The sequence below is a fragment of the Austrofundulus limnaeus genome, unplaced genomic scaffold (assembly GCF_001266775.1).
Source record: "Austrofundulus limnaeus strain Quisiro unplaced genomic scaffold, Austrofundulus_limnaeus-1.0 Scaffold36, whole genome shotgun sequence".
Lineage (NCBI taxonomy): Eukaryota > Metazoa > Chordata > Actinopteri > Cyprinodontiformes > Rivulidae > Austrofundulus > Austrofundulus limnaeus.
Window position 1 is genome coordinate 1,528,876 of NW_013952438.1, and position 18,105 is coordinate 1,546,980.

At 38.1% G+C, this 18,105-nt stretch overlaps 1 protein-coding gene across 2 annotated transcripts in view; it reads right to left on the reverse strand.

Annotated features, from left to right (window-relative positions):
- Nucleotides 1-15,634, reverse strand: part of kcnt1a (potassium sodium-activated channel subfamily T member 1a) — a 46,991-nt gene extending 31,357 nt beyond the window's left edge. Inside the window, exons 1-4 of one of the 2 annotated variants that reach the window (XM_014006542.1) lie at nucleotides 15,255-15,634; nucleotides 12,948-13,118; nucleotides 1,524-1,603; nucleotides 1,186-1,333 (exon numbers count right to left, since the gene is read on the reverse strand). In XM_014006542.1, coding sequence (XP_013861996.1) covers nucleotides 1,186-1,333; nucleotides 1,524-1,603; nucleotides 12,948-13,118; nucleotides 15,255-15,427 — 572 coding nt within the window. In that variant the 5' untranslated portion in view covers nucleotides 15,428-15,634. Of the gene's footprint in view, nucleotides 1-1,185; nucleotides 1,334-1,523; nucleotides 1,604-5,351; nucleotides 5,512-12,947; nucleotides 13,119-15,254 lie in introns of those variants that run through there. The other variant, XM_014006544.1, reaches the window with a different exon arrangement.
- Nucleotides 15,635-18,105: the final 2,471 nt, after the last annotated feature.

Sequence of the window (18,105 nt, forward strand, 5' to 3'; positions counted from 1 at the left end):
AAGGTGATTATATATACATACACAGTATATATATCAGTGCTGGGCATAGATTAACATTTTTAATCGCAAATAATCTCAAGATATTTCTGCGATTATTCACCAGTGATATCCAGTAGTTTATGAGATACTTTGCTAACAGACTCATAAACACACAGACAAACATGCAGTCACGTACAACAATCATTACCCTTTCTTCACTTTTTAGTGGTGGCCAATAATGATTCACAAAACAAAACTATTGTGCTGTTAGTTTATCTTTTTCTACAGTTCCACACCTGTTTTGTTAGAAACCAGTTTTCTTTTTTTTGACACATGCTCGTAATAATTCACACACTTTCCCTCCTACATACAGTAAGATCTCTTTAATTCAAAGCATGTTTGTTACGTAACAGATGTTAATGTCCTATTTATTAATGAATAACCAGCCCTTCTAAATGTAGAACAAAAAGTAAGTAAATTTATGTTTGGTAGATAAGTCATTGTTGTAACTATGCTTCTTGACAATAAATATTATACTGTTGCAAAGTTAGTTAATTTCCTTTTTAAATGGCGCCACATTTGTAAGGAATGTGCATTTGTGGGATGAGCAGTAGAGCTCAGTATTTGGCTTGCACACATGAAAACTGTTTCCTCACCCTATCAGCATTTACAAACTTCTACAGACTTGCAGTCAAGGAGGTGCCAGACTGTTGTGGCTGTGTATGGTTCTTCCACATGCTACCGAGGCTCCTGTTAGTTAAATTAAAAAATTGTCAAAATGTCTTGTTTCTCCAAACTTCAATCATCTAGTCCCACAAAACACCAAACGAGTCAATGTCAAAATGAATTGTTTGGCAGAGAAGATTTGGCTAAATTTTCATGTGCACAACCCACATACTCAGCTCTACTGCTCATCCCACAAATGCATGTTCCTTACAAACGTTGCACCGTTCAAAGGGAAATTACCAGGCTGTCCAACGTCATAAGATATTTTTCCAAGACGTATTGTTACAACAAAAAAATAATCTACCAAACACAACTTTCCTTACTTTATGTGCTAAGTTTATTTCTTGTTATACTGTGCTTTGACCTGTTTGTTCCCTCGTCTATCTGCAGTTCATTAACTTTCCATAAATGCTTTATGTGTTGTACAAATATCTGCGTGATAATGCAGTCAACCCGACACTTTTTTTTATGTCAACCAACCATTTGTTGTTGCCATTTGGAGTGTTTTGTTGCGCAGCACTGTGGCTGCCGCCGGCGCTCTGCCCGGGTCTGTCTGTCATCACTCTGATGATGTACAGCAGGCAGGTGAGCAGCTTCAGACAGAAGTTAAACACACGAATCCGTAGGCCTGGAGATAAACAGACAGGAGGGATCTGAGTCATTTGACATCACTGCAGAAACAAATAGGCGTTACTGTGCAACGCTCATGAAGATGTGTGGTTGTTCTCGTTTTGTTCAAAATGCATCTGGGTTTCATTCCAAGCATCTTAATGCGTTTTTTTTTTTTTTCATTTTGTCCCGATGCATCGTCCACTTACTTGATCTTTGGTTTTTGATGAAGAAAAGCTTCAGACGTTCCTTGAAGGTGTTTTCGTTCACGTAAAACTCAACCTGCACCCTGACAGGAAAGGAGAGGGACAGAAGCTGTCAGTAAAACAAGCCCATCAGATCCACACAGATGGATTAAAAAAAAAAATACAGCATGAATATTCATTAGCTGTTTATCTAATCATCTGCCTGAGGAGAGTTTAAGGCAATTATCTCTCTCTCTTATTTTCTTCCCAATTACAAGGCTGCTATTGAGGAGAACACTGCCTGCTGCGCAGCTTGAACCAAAGCCATCAAAGATCAGCTTTTACAATATGACAGAGATTTAGCCACAAGAGTAAATGGGTTGCCTAATGACTAAATTATTTTATGCAGCGACAACAACTGCATGATCATAATCCTAAATAAACCTTAAAACTTATTAGTTATAATCATGTCAGATGCTATAATCCAGTGTGGACCAATTCAGAATGAATTACAAAAACAAAACATATTACCTTTTTGAAAAAAGCTAAACAAAACTTTCATTTAAGCCTTTCTACAATTTTTGTTTCTGCTGAAAGGTAAAGCAACACATATTGTATGACCAGTATAACATTCATGTAATAAAAATATTATTTGTGCAAGAATAAACTGTCAAACAATGAGAAATGCAAAAAAAGAAAAATAAGAAAAAAGTAAAAAATGACTCAGTTTTGTTGTTTGGGAGCAATAAATAAATTTTCACATTATTAATTTTCAAAGCACTGATATCAAAAAGGAGACTAGATAAGGACAATTATAAAAAATAATAAAATAAAAGCTAAGAATTTTAAGAAATTAGAAGATGCTTTTGAAGATGTGCTGCTTTTTCTGCTTCGTTAAGCCCAAATCCTGGCTTGTGTTTGAAGCGACCGCAATCAGAAGGTGCGAGAATCATGGGCCGTTGTGTTTTTGAAACTCCACGACAGATCCAGAGAGACGCAACACAGAGGAGCGACCGAGAAAGTCCCTGCGGCGCGATCTGTTGCACAGCTGTAGCATCTGGTCGGGTGGCAGAGCAGAGACGAGTTCTGGAGGAGAAAACACTTCAACAGAGAGCTGCTTGTCACAGTCTGAGAGTTTTATCCGTCTGTCTGTCTCACTGCTCTACCCACACATGTGCACATGCACATAATGGTGCATTTAATGACCCTTAATTAGATGCTGTACAATTACAGGTTGAAGTGGTCTGACATCAGTCATATTGTCGTGTCACCTTGGCATTCCAGGGAATAAGCGCTACAATTTACATCTTTTTTTAAAACCATTACTGCCGTTAAAGAGTTTTTAACAAAAGACCCCCACAAAACCAAAGAAATTAAAAGTATGTCTTAAAAGGAAAAAGCTAAAATGATCAGAACACGAACATGTCATGAACTGAACACTAGTTGATTAAAACATGATAATCTTTAGCAAGTAAAATACAGTATAACCAAAAATATCTGCTTCTTAGGCTAAACCCTGACGACCCGACATAAAATAATTCAGTTTTAAACATCTATTTTATATAATTTATAAGTTGACGTACTTTATGAACTGATACCATAACAACAGTGACTTGCAGCACTTGTTTCTAACAGCAGGCAGGATTGTAAATAAAATAAAATACTTTACAGCAGCAAATATTTTAGCTTCTGATCCACAAAGGAATAGTGATACAAAACCAAGTATTGATTGCTAATAAATCAAATCAACAAAGATATAATGACAGGACAAACAGTCTCAACAAATATTATAGGGTTTTTAATCAATTTAAAATACATTCTTGTTGCATGATGGCAAAATGTGCCATCAGCTGTTGTATTTTAAATTTAGCTTGTTTGATTCCTGGAGCTTGGCTCAAGACTCATCACTTGTTGCACTGCAAGTTTGATCTCTCATAAAGTAAACAAGCAGCTGTATATGAAGGATGAATTGTGCCAATTCTGAGGCAAAGAAGAAGACAAAGCCAGACCTCAGGTCATCTTCAGAATGAGAGAATTTCTTTAAGGACGTTAAAAGGGACTGGTAGCCAACAACCCATGATGGTGATGTAACTTTGTTTCCAGTGTAATTTTTTTCATTTCCCAAAACTGGACTTAGAAACAAAACAAGAAATCATTTGTGTCAAATTGAACATTCAAAAAAATAATTTTTGTACCCAAACTTTCCAGAGAGGTGACTCCTGACTAGTGAAACTCACACGTCTGAAGATCATTTTCAATTCTTTGTGTTTTTAGGTTTATCTTTTTGATGTAACTGACAACATTTTTGGTTCTTCAAATCAAAAGCTGACGGGATCTGTTGGAGCTTGGCACAAACTGCATGTGAAACATGTCAAACTGTCAACTGTTATTTCATTGTGCTCTGTGCGATGACATTAAAGGTCTCTCTAATCTAATCTAAAGCTGGCTAATCTATGATAACAGAAATCATTTTAGTTTAAAAATATCTTGTTAAATATGAACAAACAGAGCTATGAAGTGAAAGAAAATATGCTTTGGTTGCTAAATAAACAAGTACACTGAAAAAAATAACTTGTCAGATTTACTTGAAAGAATCCTCGTAACAATTTGCATTAATGTTTGTTAAGTAAATTTAAATGCTACAAATTCATGTGATATGTACTCATTTTTATCTAGTAAAAGTTATTAAGAATATAGTTAAAGATTTGTGAATAAATCAGGTAAATTTTACTTAATTTGCTCAATTAAATCTTGTAACATGTACTTGATCAATTTAGGTAAAATTTACCTGATACTGGTAAAATAATATTAGGATTTACCTTTTTTACAGTAAAATTGATATATAACATAATGCGCGTATTGTTTAGTTAGTTAATTCTAGAAGTTTAGAGATTTTGATATTTTTTTGTAAAATTTAAAAGAATAATTAAATAAATGTTACTACACCCANCCAGAAAAAACACTTCAATATTACTGGGAAAATTATATTAGCTTTTACTTTTTTTGTACAGTAATATTGATATATAACATAATGCGTATTGTTTATTTAGTAAATTCTAGTAGTTTAGAGATTATGATTTTTTTTGTAAAATTTAAAAGAACAATTAAATAAATATTACGACACCCAAAAGTTTGTTTTTTTCAGTGTACAGTGCAGGAGAAAGACAGAAACTGTCCTTAAATCACAGACCTCCTGGACCTTCGGTTGTTTAGAATAATCTGGTAAAGTGTCTGACTTTTCTGATAATAAAAATGTATTAATAATCGAATACACTCTGCAAATGCATATGTCTATGTTTTCTGTCAACCCACCCATGAGCATCATCACACAACACTGCTGTATGTTTTAATTAAAAATATTAATCTGCTGTTTATGCAATTAGGGAAAGAATAAATTGTTCCAACAATCAGGACATTTACATCCTATTCTAAAAGGACAACTAGTAATAGAAGCAAACAGCTCTCTTAAAGTCTTTGATTAAAGTTAAATAAGATTCAATTGTTTTTTCAAGACGTTCGACTTCTTCAATATGTTGAATAAATGTTTTAAGAAACCTTTAGGAGAGACAGCTGTACTTCAGCCATAATGCCACAGGAGAGTTTCTCTCAGCTAATCTGTGGCACTTTCCACACTTCATACTCCTGCTCTCATTTTGTGCAGCTCCGCAGGTTTTGAGCGCGCTTGTTGAATTGGACAAACCAATGCCTCTCATCAGCCAAATCCATAATTTGTCCATTCTTAAAACAACAACACATTATTAAGATCTCTCTGTGCCTCTGTCTCCTAATCAGTGAAGTTCACTTCCATTAAAACCAGGACACAAAGAAATAAACTTCCCCGTGTGACCCTACCTCTGCCCGCCGTCGTTACCGAGCGTGTCCGACCTCCACGCCCCCACAGAGGGACTGACCCAGGTGTGGACGATGCTCTCTGGATCCATCGTGCAGGTCACCCAACTGCAAAGTGCAGCGAGTCTTAATTCCTGCAGCTTGTTTATCAAAGCTCCTCAGTGCTTCTCTAAAATAAAAACCCCACTGCGTGTGGACTGCAAACCGTTTATATAGACTTTTAAATTTTAATGCTGGGGGAGAAAAAAATTGTATAAAAGAAAGAAATGGAGCGCTTTGACTGATCATTTCTTGTGAGGAATGGGCATATTTTTAGAGTTTTATACATTTTTTTTACCCTCTCTCTCTTTCTCTCGCATGCGCGGGCCTGTTGCCACAGCAACACGATAGGAATAACCCAAACGGATGCTGCTGCTGCAACATGGACGCCTTTACTGCACTGCAACGACTGACAAACATGAGCAGTGACGTGTTTAAGGGTTAGTGAAAGAAAAGACTGATTTTTGCTTTATTTGGTGCCATTTAAATCCCATCAGTGATTCAAAATGAGCTTCTGTTGACTTTTGAGTGGTGTTTTGTTTTTGTTTTGCTCCTCTGATAGAAGATGCACAAGCCAAGTGTTGAAAGCGGCTCATAACAAGAAAGTGGCGCTTGAAACAAAGAAGAAAGGACTTCTTCTGCTTTTTGTTCTGAAGCTTTATAAGATTTTGTCTCTCTTTTGAGGGGAGGGGAAACATTGGAAATGCTAATTTACAGGTGACCCATTCATGACTCAGTGTTTTTAAAAAAAATGGAACAGGACGATCCACTTGAACTTCTTGCTGCCCACACTCGCACATCCGCTGAATGTGGCTTTTTGAGCTCTACAAGTGAGCACTTTACACTGATTCATGACATTATTCACATTTATATTTAACTCAGAGAGAATTCCCTCTTAGAAACCAGACAATAAAAACACTTAAAGGGATCCCTGATTAGTTGTAACATTAGACTTTATTTGATAAACATTTATTTTAACTGTAAAATAAAGATTAAAAATACTGTAGGATGCCTAGTTTTTATAATTTTTAAACTAAAAATTTAAAAATATGTTACACGGATGGGGCCATTTTATTTACAYGCAAAGCATTCTGGGTAAATGATGACATGGGTAGGTCATCGGTGTGAGGCTGCTAGCGAGCTATGTCCACCCTGAAGGTTAATCTTGGACAATATCTGATGATCGACTCTTTTAAATGAAACCAGAAAGCGATGACAGAGAGGAGAAGGTAGAAATGACTCAGCCTGTAACTGAAAATATGGATGGAGGACCTCAGTTTAGCTTGTTTGTCGCGCTAGCGCTGAGCTAATACATATAAGGCAATATAGCATCGGGGCTAATGCTAAAGCTAACAGGSTRRRTWKAGCTCRYTCACACCGAGGTCCTATCCATGTCATCATTTACCCAGAATGCTTTKTGTGTAAATAAAATGGCTCCGTCCGTGTTAAAATATATTTTTAAAAATTATAAAAACTAAACAGCCTACAGTATTTTACAGTCTTTATGTTACAGTTAAAATAAATGTTTATCAAATAAAGTCTGATGTTGCAACTAATCGTGGATCCCTTTAAAAATAAAGAAAACAAGGTGAAAACTAATACTGCAGACAGAAGACGATAATTGAGGTTGTGGCCACATTTAAATAGATTTATGTGTTTTTCTGCAGGTTTGAGAAACGAGCAACTGAATGATGGATTATCCCTGTTAAGAAGTAGCCAGTGACATTTGTGAGTTCAACACAATGACCACAGCAAATACAACCTGAAGCATCGTTTCCTCACGACAATCCTATCAGCCGGGGGCAGGAGGCCGGTTCATTGTCAGGGGCAGAGCAGAAAACACAATAATAACCATGTAAATAGGAGCTTAAATGTGGGCTGCTTTATAAGGATGAAAACAGCCACTGTTGCAAGGACAGCTGGGCAAAAGGTCACGTTGGACTAAAAGCTTGTTTTTACTTGTTAAATAAAAAAAGATATGGGAATTATTTCAAACAGCACTGTAGCCTGCTTTCTGTTGTAATTACATTTGATCATCTCCGTGCTCTTCAAAACATACGCAGAGACAGATAATGTGTTGCTTTTTCAATAGCCTTTTTTTTGGTGGAGCTCTTTGAAACACAACAGTGACACTGTTTTGACTCCATGAAAAGCAAACGGTCCAAAATAATGAAGTGAACGCTGAATGCTGAATTACTGCTGAAATCTGCTAAAGAAGGTAAAACTGAGTTCATAAAACGAAGAGGAACAGAACACTAAAAGTTAAAAGAAGTGGCTATCTAAACGCTAAAAGTATCAAAAAACAGTAGGCAAGCCTATCTCAAAGCAACAAGAAGCAGCAAAATTTTGGGTAAAAGTTAAAAGTAACAATTGAAGTCAGAAACAGAGAATGTGCAGAGGCAGGTTATTAAGCAGAGATGTTAATGGCTAAAGCAGCACAAATTGAGCCAAAAAAGTGAAATTGTAAAGAAAAACAGAACAATAAATACATCAGAAAACAATCATTTGAATGTTGAATCAGCAATCACAAACTAAAAATTTGTAGGTTTTAGTGAGGTCTAGTAGGCTAAGATGCTGCAGGAAAATAAAAAGCTGTGTGTGTGTGTGTGTGTGTGTGTGTGTGTGTGTGTGTGTGTGTGTNGTGTGTGTGTGTGTGTGTGTGTGTGTGTGTGTGTGTGTGTGTGTGTGTTTTGCTAAAACATGAAACTTTATGAGATGAGCTAAATTTCAGCACCATGGTCAGCACCCCACATCACACAAACACAGCACAGTTTTTAACTTTTAGCATTAAAAGTTTTTAAAAAAATCTACACCAGAATCAGAGAGCACTTTTACCTCCTCGTGTGATTGCTTGAACCAGCAGGAGGTTGTCGAGGTAAAATCTCCAAACACAATCCCTTTCATCTAACCGTATGATGACTGAAAACAGTGGTGCCTAGATGAATCAAGTGGGTGTGAATACCAATTAGGAGCATTTGTTGGCTGTTACAAAAACAGGTACAGCAATCAGTAAAATGAATACTGTAAAGACAAAACAATACTAATCCTGGTAACTGTTCAAATGAGATCTCAACTCCAAAAATGGTATTTACTGTGAAAATGCAGGATGAATGCTGAGAGCTGAATTACTTAAAAAACAGCTGAAGGAGTTGAAACTGTTGTTGTAACTCGTAGAGGCAGAAAACTATAAGGCAGAAACTCAAGGAAAATAAAATCGCTGCTAAAAGATAAAAAGAGCAAAGCTAGAAATGAATAAACCCCTAGCTAAAAGATGAAGCTAGAAAAAGCACTCATGAAAATTCTCAATCAACCAAGAGTTCCAAGCTTTTATGGTAAATGGACTGAACTTTGTCAAGTCCCTCCAGACCCCAAAGCACTTTACAATTACAGTCACCCCCCCATTCACACACTGATGATAGTAAGCTACATTGTAGCTACAGCTGCCCTGGGGCACACTGACAGAGGTGGGGCTGCCGTGCACTGGTGCCACCGGACCCACTGACCACCATCAAGTAGGCAAGGCGAGTAAAGTGTCTTGCCCAAGGACACAACAACTGAGACGGCTGGACGGGGGATCGAACCGGCGACCTTCCGGTTCCAGGATAACTCCCCTAACCACTCCAAGACAGCTGCCATTAAACTTATCATTTATTATTTTTATTATTATTATTTTATTAACCTTTTTAAACCAGGCAAATCCCATTAAGAGCACAGGTCACTATTGTAAGTGAGGCCTGGGGCCTGAAGGCAGCCTAATGTATGTTTTTGCATTAGACGCTCCATTGTGTAACCTGGATTCACATGTTAATCTCAGCCCCATCACAAAGGAGAATCATTAGGGTATTTGTTTTCCTGGCTCATAGAGAAATGTCTTCATCCTTTGCATTAATTAGAGTAAAAATTGTCGTGATTGTTGTCTTGGTCAGTCTTTTATGGTCCTTTACATGTCATTCTGTCTCAGTTTGTTTTGTTGTTTGGTATTCTTGTTTTATTTTCATATTTCCTGTCTAGTCTCCTTATGGAGCTGTATCATTTCCTCTGCTTTCTCCTCAGTTAGCTTCAGCCTGCCACTCACACCTGTCCATAGTCTGTAATCACCCATGTGCTTCCACTCTCCAATCATCCTCTGTTGCATTTGCAGTCCTCAGTCTTCATTGCCTGATTTCATGCTCCAAGTCTCGCTTGTTTTCATGGTTTTTCATGTTTCTCATTACTGTTATTTTTGTTATTCTTTTGCTGTCAGTCAGCTTTTCTTTCTGTTATTTAATAAAACAGTTTTAGGTTTTACCTTCAAGCCTTCATTTCTGCCTGCTTTGCAGGTTCAATCATACACCGACTCTGACAAAAAATGGTATCAGTCCTAATCTTCCCTTGTAAATTTTAGAGAGCTGAAACCTGACATGTTTCCCCATTTAATTTTCTCAATTGACATAAATTGCTTCTTATACCCCTCTCAAACTCTGTCCAAATTATGAACCTTTTGATCTTCAAAAGCAAGTCTCTTATGAAGTGTGGGTGGACAGCTGAGTCTTGTCGTAAAGAGCTGCTCTCCTGTGATGAACCGTGTATCTGTGGAGAACATTCCTCACTGCACTGAACTGCAGATGGTTCAGTTTGTATTTGGGAGGTTTTGTTCTTCGGATGGAGCAGACTCTGTCTCAGAATCCTATTGTTGTGTTTGGATAAAATCCTGAGTTTCTCAGATGCTCCACCCAACATGCGGGATGAAAACGTCCTGATGCATCTCAGTAATCCAGGTAAAAAATCAAAAAGAAAAAAATTGTATAGGTCTTCTGGACGGGTTCTTCTCTAATGAAACGTTTCGTCTCTCCTCCAAGAGACTTCTTCAGTCTGAGAGTTTCAGGCAAAATTCAGGCTTTTAAGCCCTGCCTCCATGTGACTGATACTCACATCACATGGCTATCGTTGACACCTAATTAACACTTATTGTTAACAGGGGGTGGAGTGATACTGGCAATGGCCGCGCTGTAGGAGGGGGACAACTGAAAACGGAGGCCTCCACCTCTGTTTAATGATGGACGGTCTTTCTTCACAAAAATGGCTTCTTTTACTCCTCTCTCAAACCAGTGTTCCTCTCTATCAAGAATGAGAACATCCTCATCTCTGAAAGAGTGACCGCTGGCCTGTAAATGAGTGAAAACTGCAGAGTTCTGGCCATTAGACGTAGCTCCTCTGTGTTGGGGGCACACTGGCGTATATCGTAAGCCCACCGACTCAGGCCAATATTTGCGTTTTGACTCCCACCACCCACTGGAACACAGGTTAGGAGTGATCAGGACTCTGTACCACAGAGCAGACAGTGTCCCTACAAACCCAGGAGCCAGGGAGAAAGAGAAATCACACACACGACAGGCCCTGGAGCAGTGTGGTTATCCTGACTAGGCTTTCCTGAAAGCAGACAGGAAACACAGACAGGATTCCATGCAACATTGCGGGTGTTTCGAAACACCCGCAACATACGGAATAACCACTGGTTTGGGTCTGGGTTTGGGGTCTTCATTTTTGCCTGAAGGTTGCATGGAATCCTGTCTGTTTCCCGTCTGCTTTCAGGAAAGCCCAGTCAGGATAACCACACTGCTCCAGGGCCTGTCGTGTGTGTGATTTCTCTTTCTGCCTGGCTCCTGGGTTTGTAGGGACACTGTCTGCTCTGTGGTACAGAGWCCTGATCACTCCTAACTTGTGTTCCAGTGGGTGGTGGGAGTCAAAACGCAAATATTGGTCGGTGTGGGTGGGCTTACGATATACGCCAGTGTGCCCCCAACACAGACGAGCTACGTCTAATGGCCAGAACTCTGCAGTTTTCACTCATTTACAGGCCAGCGGTCACTCTTTCAGAGATGAGGATGTTCTCATTCTTGATAGAGAGGAACGTTGGTTTGAGAGAGGAGTAAAAGAAGCCATTTTTGTGAAGAAAGACCGTCCATCATTAAACAGAGGTGGAGGCCTCCGTTTTCAGTTGTCCCCCTCCTACAGCGCGGCCATTGCCAGTATCACTCCACCCCCTGTTAACAATGTGTTGATTAGGTGTCAACGATAGCCATGTGATGTGAGTATCAGTCACATGGAGGCAGGGCTTAAAAGCCTGAATTTTGCCTGAAACTCTCAGACTGAAGAAGTCTCTTGGAGGAGAGACGAAACGTTTCATTAGAGAAGAACCCGTCCAGAGGACCTATACAATTTTTTTCTTTTTGGGATGAAAACCTTTCAGTCTTTGTTCTAATTTAACCCATAGCCAAAAGGTAAATGTAGCAAAATGCTAGTGGCAAAGTGAAAGCAATACACCACATAAATGCTAGCTAAAAGCTATATGTTTTGTAAGAAGACAGTATGCTGAAGTAATTTTCAAAGTGAATGTTTTTTTAAGTAATTATAAATCTCAATGAAAAGAACATTTTAGGAAAATGATGTAAAGTTAACATTTTGAAATGTTACTTGGAAAAAACTAAGTAAAATTAAAAATTCCTTAACAGAAAACAACTTTGATAAAAAGAAATTTTACTGATGAGAAAAGTACTTAAGTAAAAGTCATAAATCTGTTCACAAAAATTGGGAAAGTAAAAGTAAAAGTACTTTTTATAGTAATACTACTACTACTAATTTACTTAACTAAATTGGTTCCACTAAACCAAGTTGAGTAAATTAAGCGAAATACATATTTTCTTTTAAATATGGTATATTGCCACTCTACTAGGTGGAACCAGTTGAGATGTGTTGAGTAAATTCAACACTTCAATTTTTAAAGTGCATAAATAAATAATTATGATAATAGGTAGAGAAGAAAAAACTAACATTAAAAAGAAACAGGGTTTCTAGTGTGAACACTGGATCTGGATTCAAGCTTTCAATGTAACAAACAGGATCAAAAATCAGCGTCTGTAACGCCTGATGTGATATGAAGAGTTTGGTGGATTTTATGAGGAGTTTGGTTTAAATTTGCAGCAGCATTTGCTTCAAATTCTGTTTCAGAACAAGCAGCTCAACTACCATCACTGATGATCGTTTCTCCTAATTCCACAAGAAAGTAAAGCAGTTCTAACCATTTTCAAAGATTTAACATGACTGATGAAAAGGATATTCAATATACCTAAATTTAATTCACTTTGGTTCAGTTTTTTTTTTCAATTTACAGAACAAATAAAAAGAGTGAAAATAAAATCCTAAATATGAACATATGATAGTTTGGAAGCCACATATTGTTTATTTTTTAATAATTGATTTAAGTTACTTGACAGCTGCTGATTTCATTTGCATAAAGAACAATTTGATCTACAAAAAGCTGAAGTAATAGCAACTGAATTGATCATCTATATGTGCAGTACTTTTGATTGATTCTAAAAAGCTTTATGTTGTATAAACAGACATATTTTTGTTTCATTTCTAAAGCAATCCCTCCGAACAGAACAGTGAAGTCTGTTTAATGTAGGTGCCTGATTGATTGATTGATTGATTGATTGATTGATTGATTGATTGATTGATTGATTGATTGATTGATTGATTGATTGATTGATTGATTGATTTCATGTTGACTCCGCTCCCTACCTGTCATCATTCGGGAAGTTCTGGTCCCCGAGCAGCAGGTCCCTGAAGCGGAAGCGGGGCGGCAGCGGAGGCACCTCGCTCTCCAGCTGCTCCATCTTCAGAGCGGAGATGTCCAGTATGACTCCGCTGCTGCTGCTGCTGCTGTTAGTCTGAAGTGGTGCTGCAGAGGAACTGGAGGAGCGAGAGGAGAAAAGTAAAATGGCAGAAGGGGAAAGGAGGAAATATAAAAACAAAATGCTTCATATAAACAAAAAAAAAAGAAGGCTGCTGAAAGGACAGGAAGTGGTGAAAGAAGCACAAAGATGAAACAAGGGGAAGAAAAGAAACAGAGTGAAAATGTGAGCTTTTACTGGAACCGCCGGAAAAACAAGGTAATTGAAGCACACTGTCTAAAATTATATATTGTTTATCCAAAGAAACATTCAGTCAAATCATTATGAATGAATAGCAGAAATACATATTTGTGTCTGAAAGCTTTTATATGTAATCATTTAGGCAAATACAAAAGTTTTTTAAGCATGTGGTTGTTTATTGCACAGCTTCATTTTATTGTATTTTATGTACAAAATCATAAATTGCTTTGTAAACAGGTGCAGCAGACAAGCACATCTAATGCAGTGTGGATGATGTTATTTTTGATTCTAGGAAAAGCTAGATGTTAGGACAGAACAGGAGTTGATTAAAGTGACAAAGCGTTTCTAAGAGATTAATGGGTTACTCTCCATAAATCCTTAGATGCTGAGTAATAATCACATCCCCTCCTAAATTAACATAAGTGAAGTTCTTGTGGTTTGGTGTGAGGATAGGTGCTGCTTTCAGTCTCCTAGAAACACACGCTGTTCACAGAGCCATAACCTCTCTGCTATCCTCCTGCATTAGGCTCATCAGAGATGTTTTATAATTGATATATTTCCCTGTAGTTCTTTGTTCAATTAAACACACTCAGCTCACACAAGCTGTCAATGAACTTGACAAATGAGTTTAAGGCTGAGACTGGTCAAACACATCTTTGTACTTCCAAATTTTTTAGGATGAGATGTTAGGGAAAATTAAAAGCTGACATTCTAACAAATCAGGGCATGAAATTGTGCTTTGGTGTTAAAGAGAGCATGAATGACACTAATATTGTGGTCTGGACTTAGTCACAGGGAGACTATGATCAATAAAAGAGGACCTGCTGAAAAAAGTAAACAATGAAGCAGAAAAACATGATCCATACGATGTGTTGCACAATGGAACAAGACCTGAATCAGAATATGAAATGAATTTTTCAAGACCAGATGCGCTAAGCCAGACGTAATAACAAACCTCTGCCAAGAAATACAGCCTGTTTTTGATTTACACGCTCCATATTCCTTCCATTTCTGGTTAATAGATAAAAAAAAACCACGTTGATGTTTAGGGTCTTAGAAATTCTTTTGCATTCATCCCGTGACTCGTACTTTCCAACAATCTTTTCTCTGAGTTATTGTTTGGCTTTACTCCCCTCTTATTATCATGTTATTTTATTTTTTTTTTGTGCTTAGTTCTGTTCCTTTTTGCTCTCCTGTTCCACCTGTTTATTTCTTCACTGTTCCTCAGTTAGTTTTTATTCCACAGTCCTGACACGCCTACTTCACCTGTTCCTCCATACCCAGTCTCAGCTGCAGCCACCTCCCCTCATTAGTCACAGCCTTTTTTATTTACAGTATAACCTTTATTTTAACAGGTAAGCCAGTTGAGAACCAATTCTCATTTACAATGATGACCTGGTATTATTTATTTATTATTATTCCCTGTTTCTCACCAGTCAAGCATTGCTGTGCATCCATCCATGTCAGCCTTTTCGTTGTTTTTTGTTAGAATAAAGTTTTATTTAGAGCCACCTTGTGACACATGCATTTGAAACATTCAAAAGCAAGACAATGACTGGTGCACACACGTCATAAACACTGTAATCAACTCTTGTTGAAGTTGATGAATTGGAAAAATGCATAAAACACTACTTTTGCATGGCTTGAAAGGCAACTAAAATGCATATAATTAGGAGGTTTGATTTTTAAAATGTGCTGCTGCTATTCGAGCATTTGCGTTAAGAGTAGCTAAGGTTGAGCTCATATTAATGTGGTTTTAATGTGCAGTTTCACTAAGGCTGCATGTCAGCAGCTGAATAAACAGAAACAGATAAAATGCGAGAACAGCATGACATCATAATAACTAGAGTCCTCTTTTTTATTGTTTTTATTAAACAAATCAAAGCTAACTTTTTATTCTTCATCTAACTTTGTAAAACTACTTAAAATGAGGCTATAAGTCGTGTAGTCTCACCGCGGTCTGTGCTCACTCACGGTCCCATCGTCGTTCACAAACGTCTGGTTCACGTAGCACTCACTGCACATGATGTTGGCCGGAGATCCGGCGCCTCGGTCGGACTGGAGAGCAGCTGCGGTCGGCGTGGAGGAGGAGTCCTGAACAAGGTCGTCTTCCTGGGTTATTTGCATCTGAGGGCGACCTGCCAGACAGGAGTGGACTCCCGAAGAGAAGGATTTCAAATATTTACATACAAAAAAAAGTTCTTCCTCTCACCTATGCAGGTGCATAAGAGTTTCCTCTCTCAGCCTACGCAAGACTGCAGGCAAAGTGACAACTGTCTGATGATGAAGTCTTAGAGATGACTAATCAAGAGATGTAGGTGGGATCAGTGTGATGGGGGAGGCAGGAGAACGAGCCGACGGCCTCAGAGGCAGGGGGAATACTGAAGAAGATGAAGAGGACAGGTCTGGACCAGCTTCTGTCCTCTCTGAGCGCACAAAGATGCGCGTTAGTCCACACAAGTGTGATGAGCGCCATCTGGTGGAAGCTTTGGGTACTTACAACTCAAACGATGAGATAAGTTGATAATTATCTTCAAAAAGTTATGATTTATTGCATCAGGTTGATGTAGACGAAAAATAGACGAAAAATATTTTAATCTTACAGTGACTTTAAGACGTTTAAGGGCTCACTTTTTACTGTCTGGGTACAAAAGGAAGAAAGAAAAATAGCAAACTCATTATTTATGACCAGACTGTGTTCTTTGTACCTTCCACACAAAAACTGAACAAAAAAAGGCTTTTGAGACCACCACCTGAAACTTGTCTTTGCATTTATTGAGCTGCTCTTTTGTAACTCTTTATTACAAAGATGTTTCAAACAGGAGTGGACCCCCCAAAGAGAAAGATTTAAAATATTTACATACAAAAACAAAAGTTATTTCTTTCACCTATGCAGGTGCATTCTGAAAGAGTTTCCTCTCTCACTCTATGCAGATTGAAGCTGCAGGCAAAGTGACAACTGTCACTGATTTGACTGTATTAATGAGATGTAGCACTGTTGAAAGAGTCCTCCTCTTCTTGTTCAGTGGCTCAGCCTCACATCCTGTGCAGATGGAGCACAACAGGTAAAGAAAAAAACATTTTATAATCACTGATGTGTTGATCTGGACTGTGTTGTACTGTTTTATAATGATTTAAATCACTAAATTAGATGCGGTTACAGTTTACTTATACCTGAGGGGTGTAACAGGGCAAGTTTGATGGTTTTGTCAAAGTGAGCTGAAAGTCCGATAGATCCCTCAGATGCAACTTTATTGGTGGTTTGGTGATGAAACACCCCTTTATATGTGAGTGAGCACAGAGACCAAATCAGGGAGTCTGAGTTAAAGTACCAATCAAAACTGTTGTAGCACCAGTTTTAGGCTTCATCAAGTCTAAGAAAATAAAGGCCTGAACAAGTCAATCCATCCTTTTTCTTGACCTTATTATTTTAGGTCTTAAAATGCTTGTTCTGTTTTTATAAGAAAATCGCCGAACAAAACCAGTCAGAGCATCCAGAGCTGCAACTTTCTCTCTCCTGCTCTTATAGATCCATTTCATCCAGTTCTTGTTTTGAAACTTTGTGGATGAGAAGAGATGAAGTTTCTTAAAAGTGTTACAGCGGTGTCCACAAAAATACAAAGGAAATGTTTCCACTTCAGAAATGGCAACCGTTTACAGATCCAGACAGTGTTCTCATTTGAGACTGTGTGTGTCTTTGATTTGCGGCAGGATTAAAACTTACAGCCACTCTACCACACGGAGGATGGAGACGTGTTTAATTCCACAGCGGTCGGGATGAAGAGTGTCCTCATTGCTCCAGTCACTGGGATCCCTGCAGCTTTGATTCTTTAAACTGCTGCAGCCAAGTGAGTAGAAAACAAACAACCGTAATGTTTTCTTATGTCTTTACATGAGTGCATTCTGTTATATTGTGTTTGTGTCTAATCTAATGGTGATTGACTGCAGGTGGTCAACTGCAGGGCTCCTGGAGGTGTTGATGCTGAGACTAGCGACTTCAAATAATATTGTGATGTTTGACAGAAGCATTGATGCAAATTGTTTTGTTTTTAACACTCACTATAGATGTTTTAAACATTTTCAGATCATAGATTGCATCTGATCTGATTTCTGGAACTTTGTCTAACACTCAAAGTGGAAACATAGGCAAACAATGCAACATCAGGGAATTAAAAAGGATTTTACAGGTGAGTTATTGATGATTTTCGTACATGCAGCATTCCTATACAGTATTTGAATTCCAGGAGCTTTTTCAGTGATGTTTCGCTGGTGTAAACACCGACTGAGCCTTTCAGGGATGCTCACTTTATACCTAATTATGACACTCACGTGTTTCCAGTCGACTGTTCACCAGTGGAATGCTCCAAACAACTGTTTTATGAGCATTCCTCAACTTTGCCCAGCCTTTCTGTGCCCCTGTTCCAGATTTTTTGGAAAGTGCACACAGTGACTGCTGGGCACCAGTGACCTCCGTGACCCTGAAAGGAAGAAGCAGGTAAAATATAATGAATAAATAGATAGGTGTTACTGCTAACATACACAGCTCTCAACAACCAAGTTGCATCAACATTCAAGGTCATATCATTTCCTATTTTTCTTTTGGAGCACTCCACTGTCAGACCGCAGATTTATTGTGATTTCTGGAATCTTGGGATTTATTTATATGCTCTTGTTGTCGGTAACTTTCTTCTTTCATTTAAAATGCCTAGTCTAATGCTTCTGTATGTGTTTGTTTTTTTATGCTTGTGTTTTGCCCATCCTGACCGTGGTTCTGCTGGAGAGTTTTTTTTTTCCTGTTAAAGGGT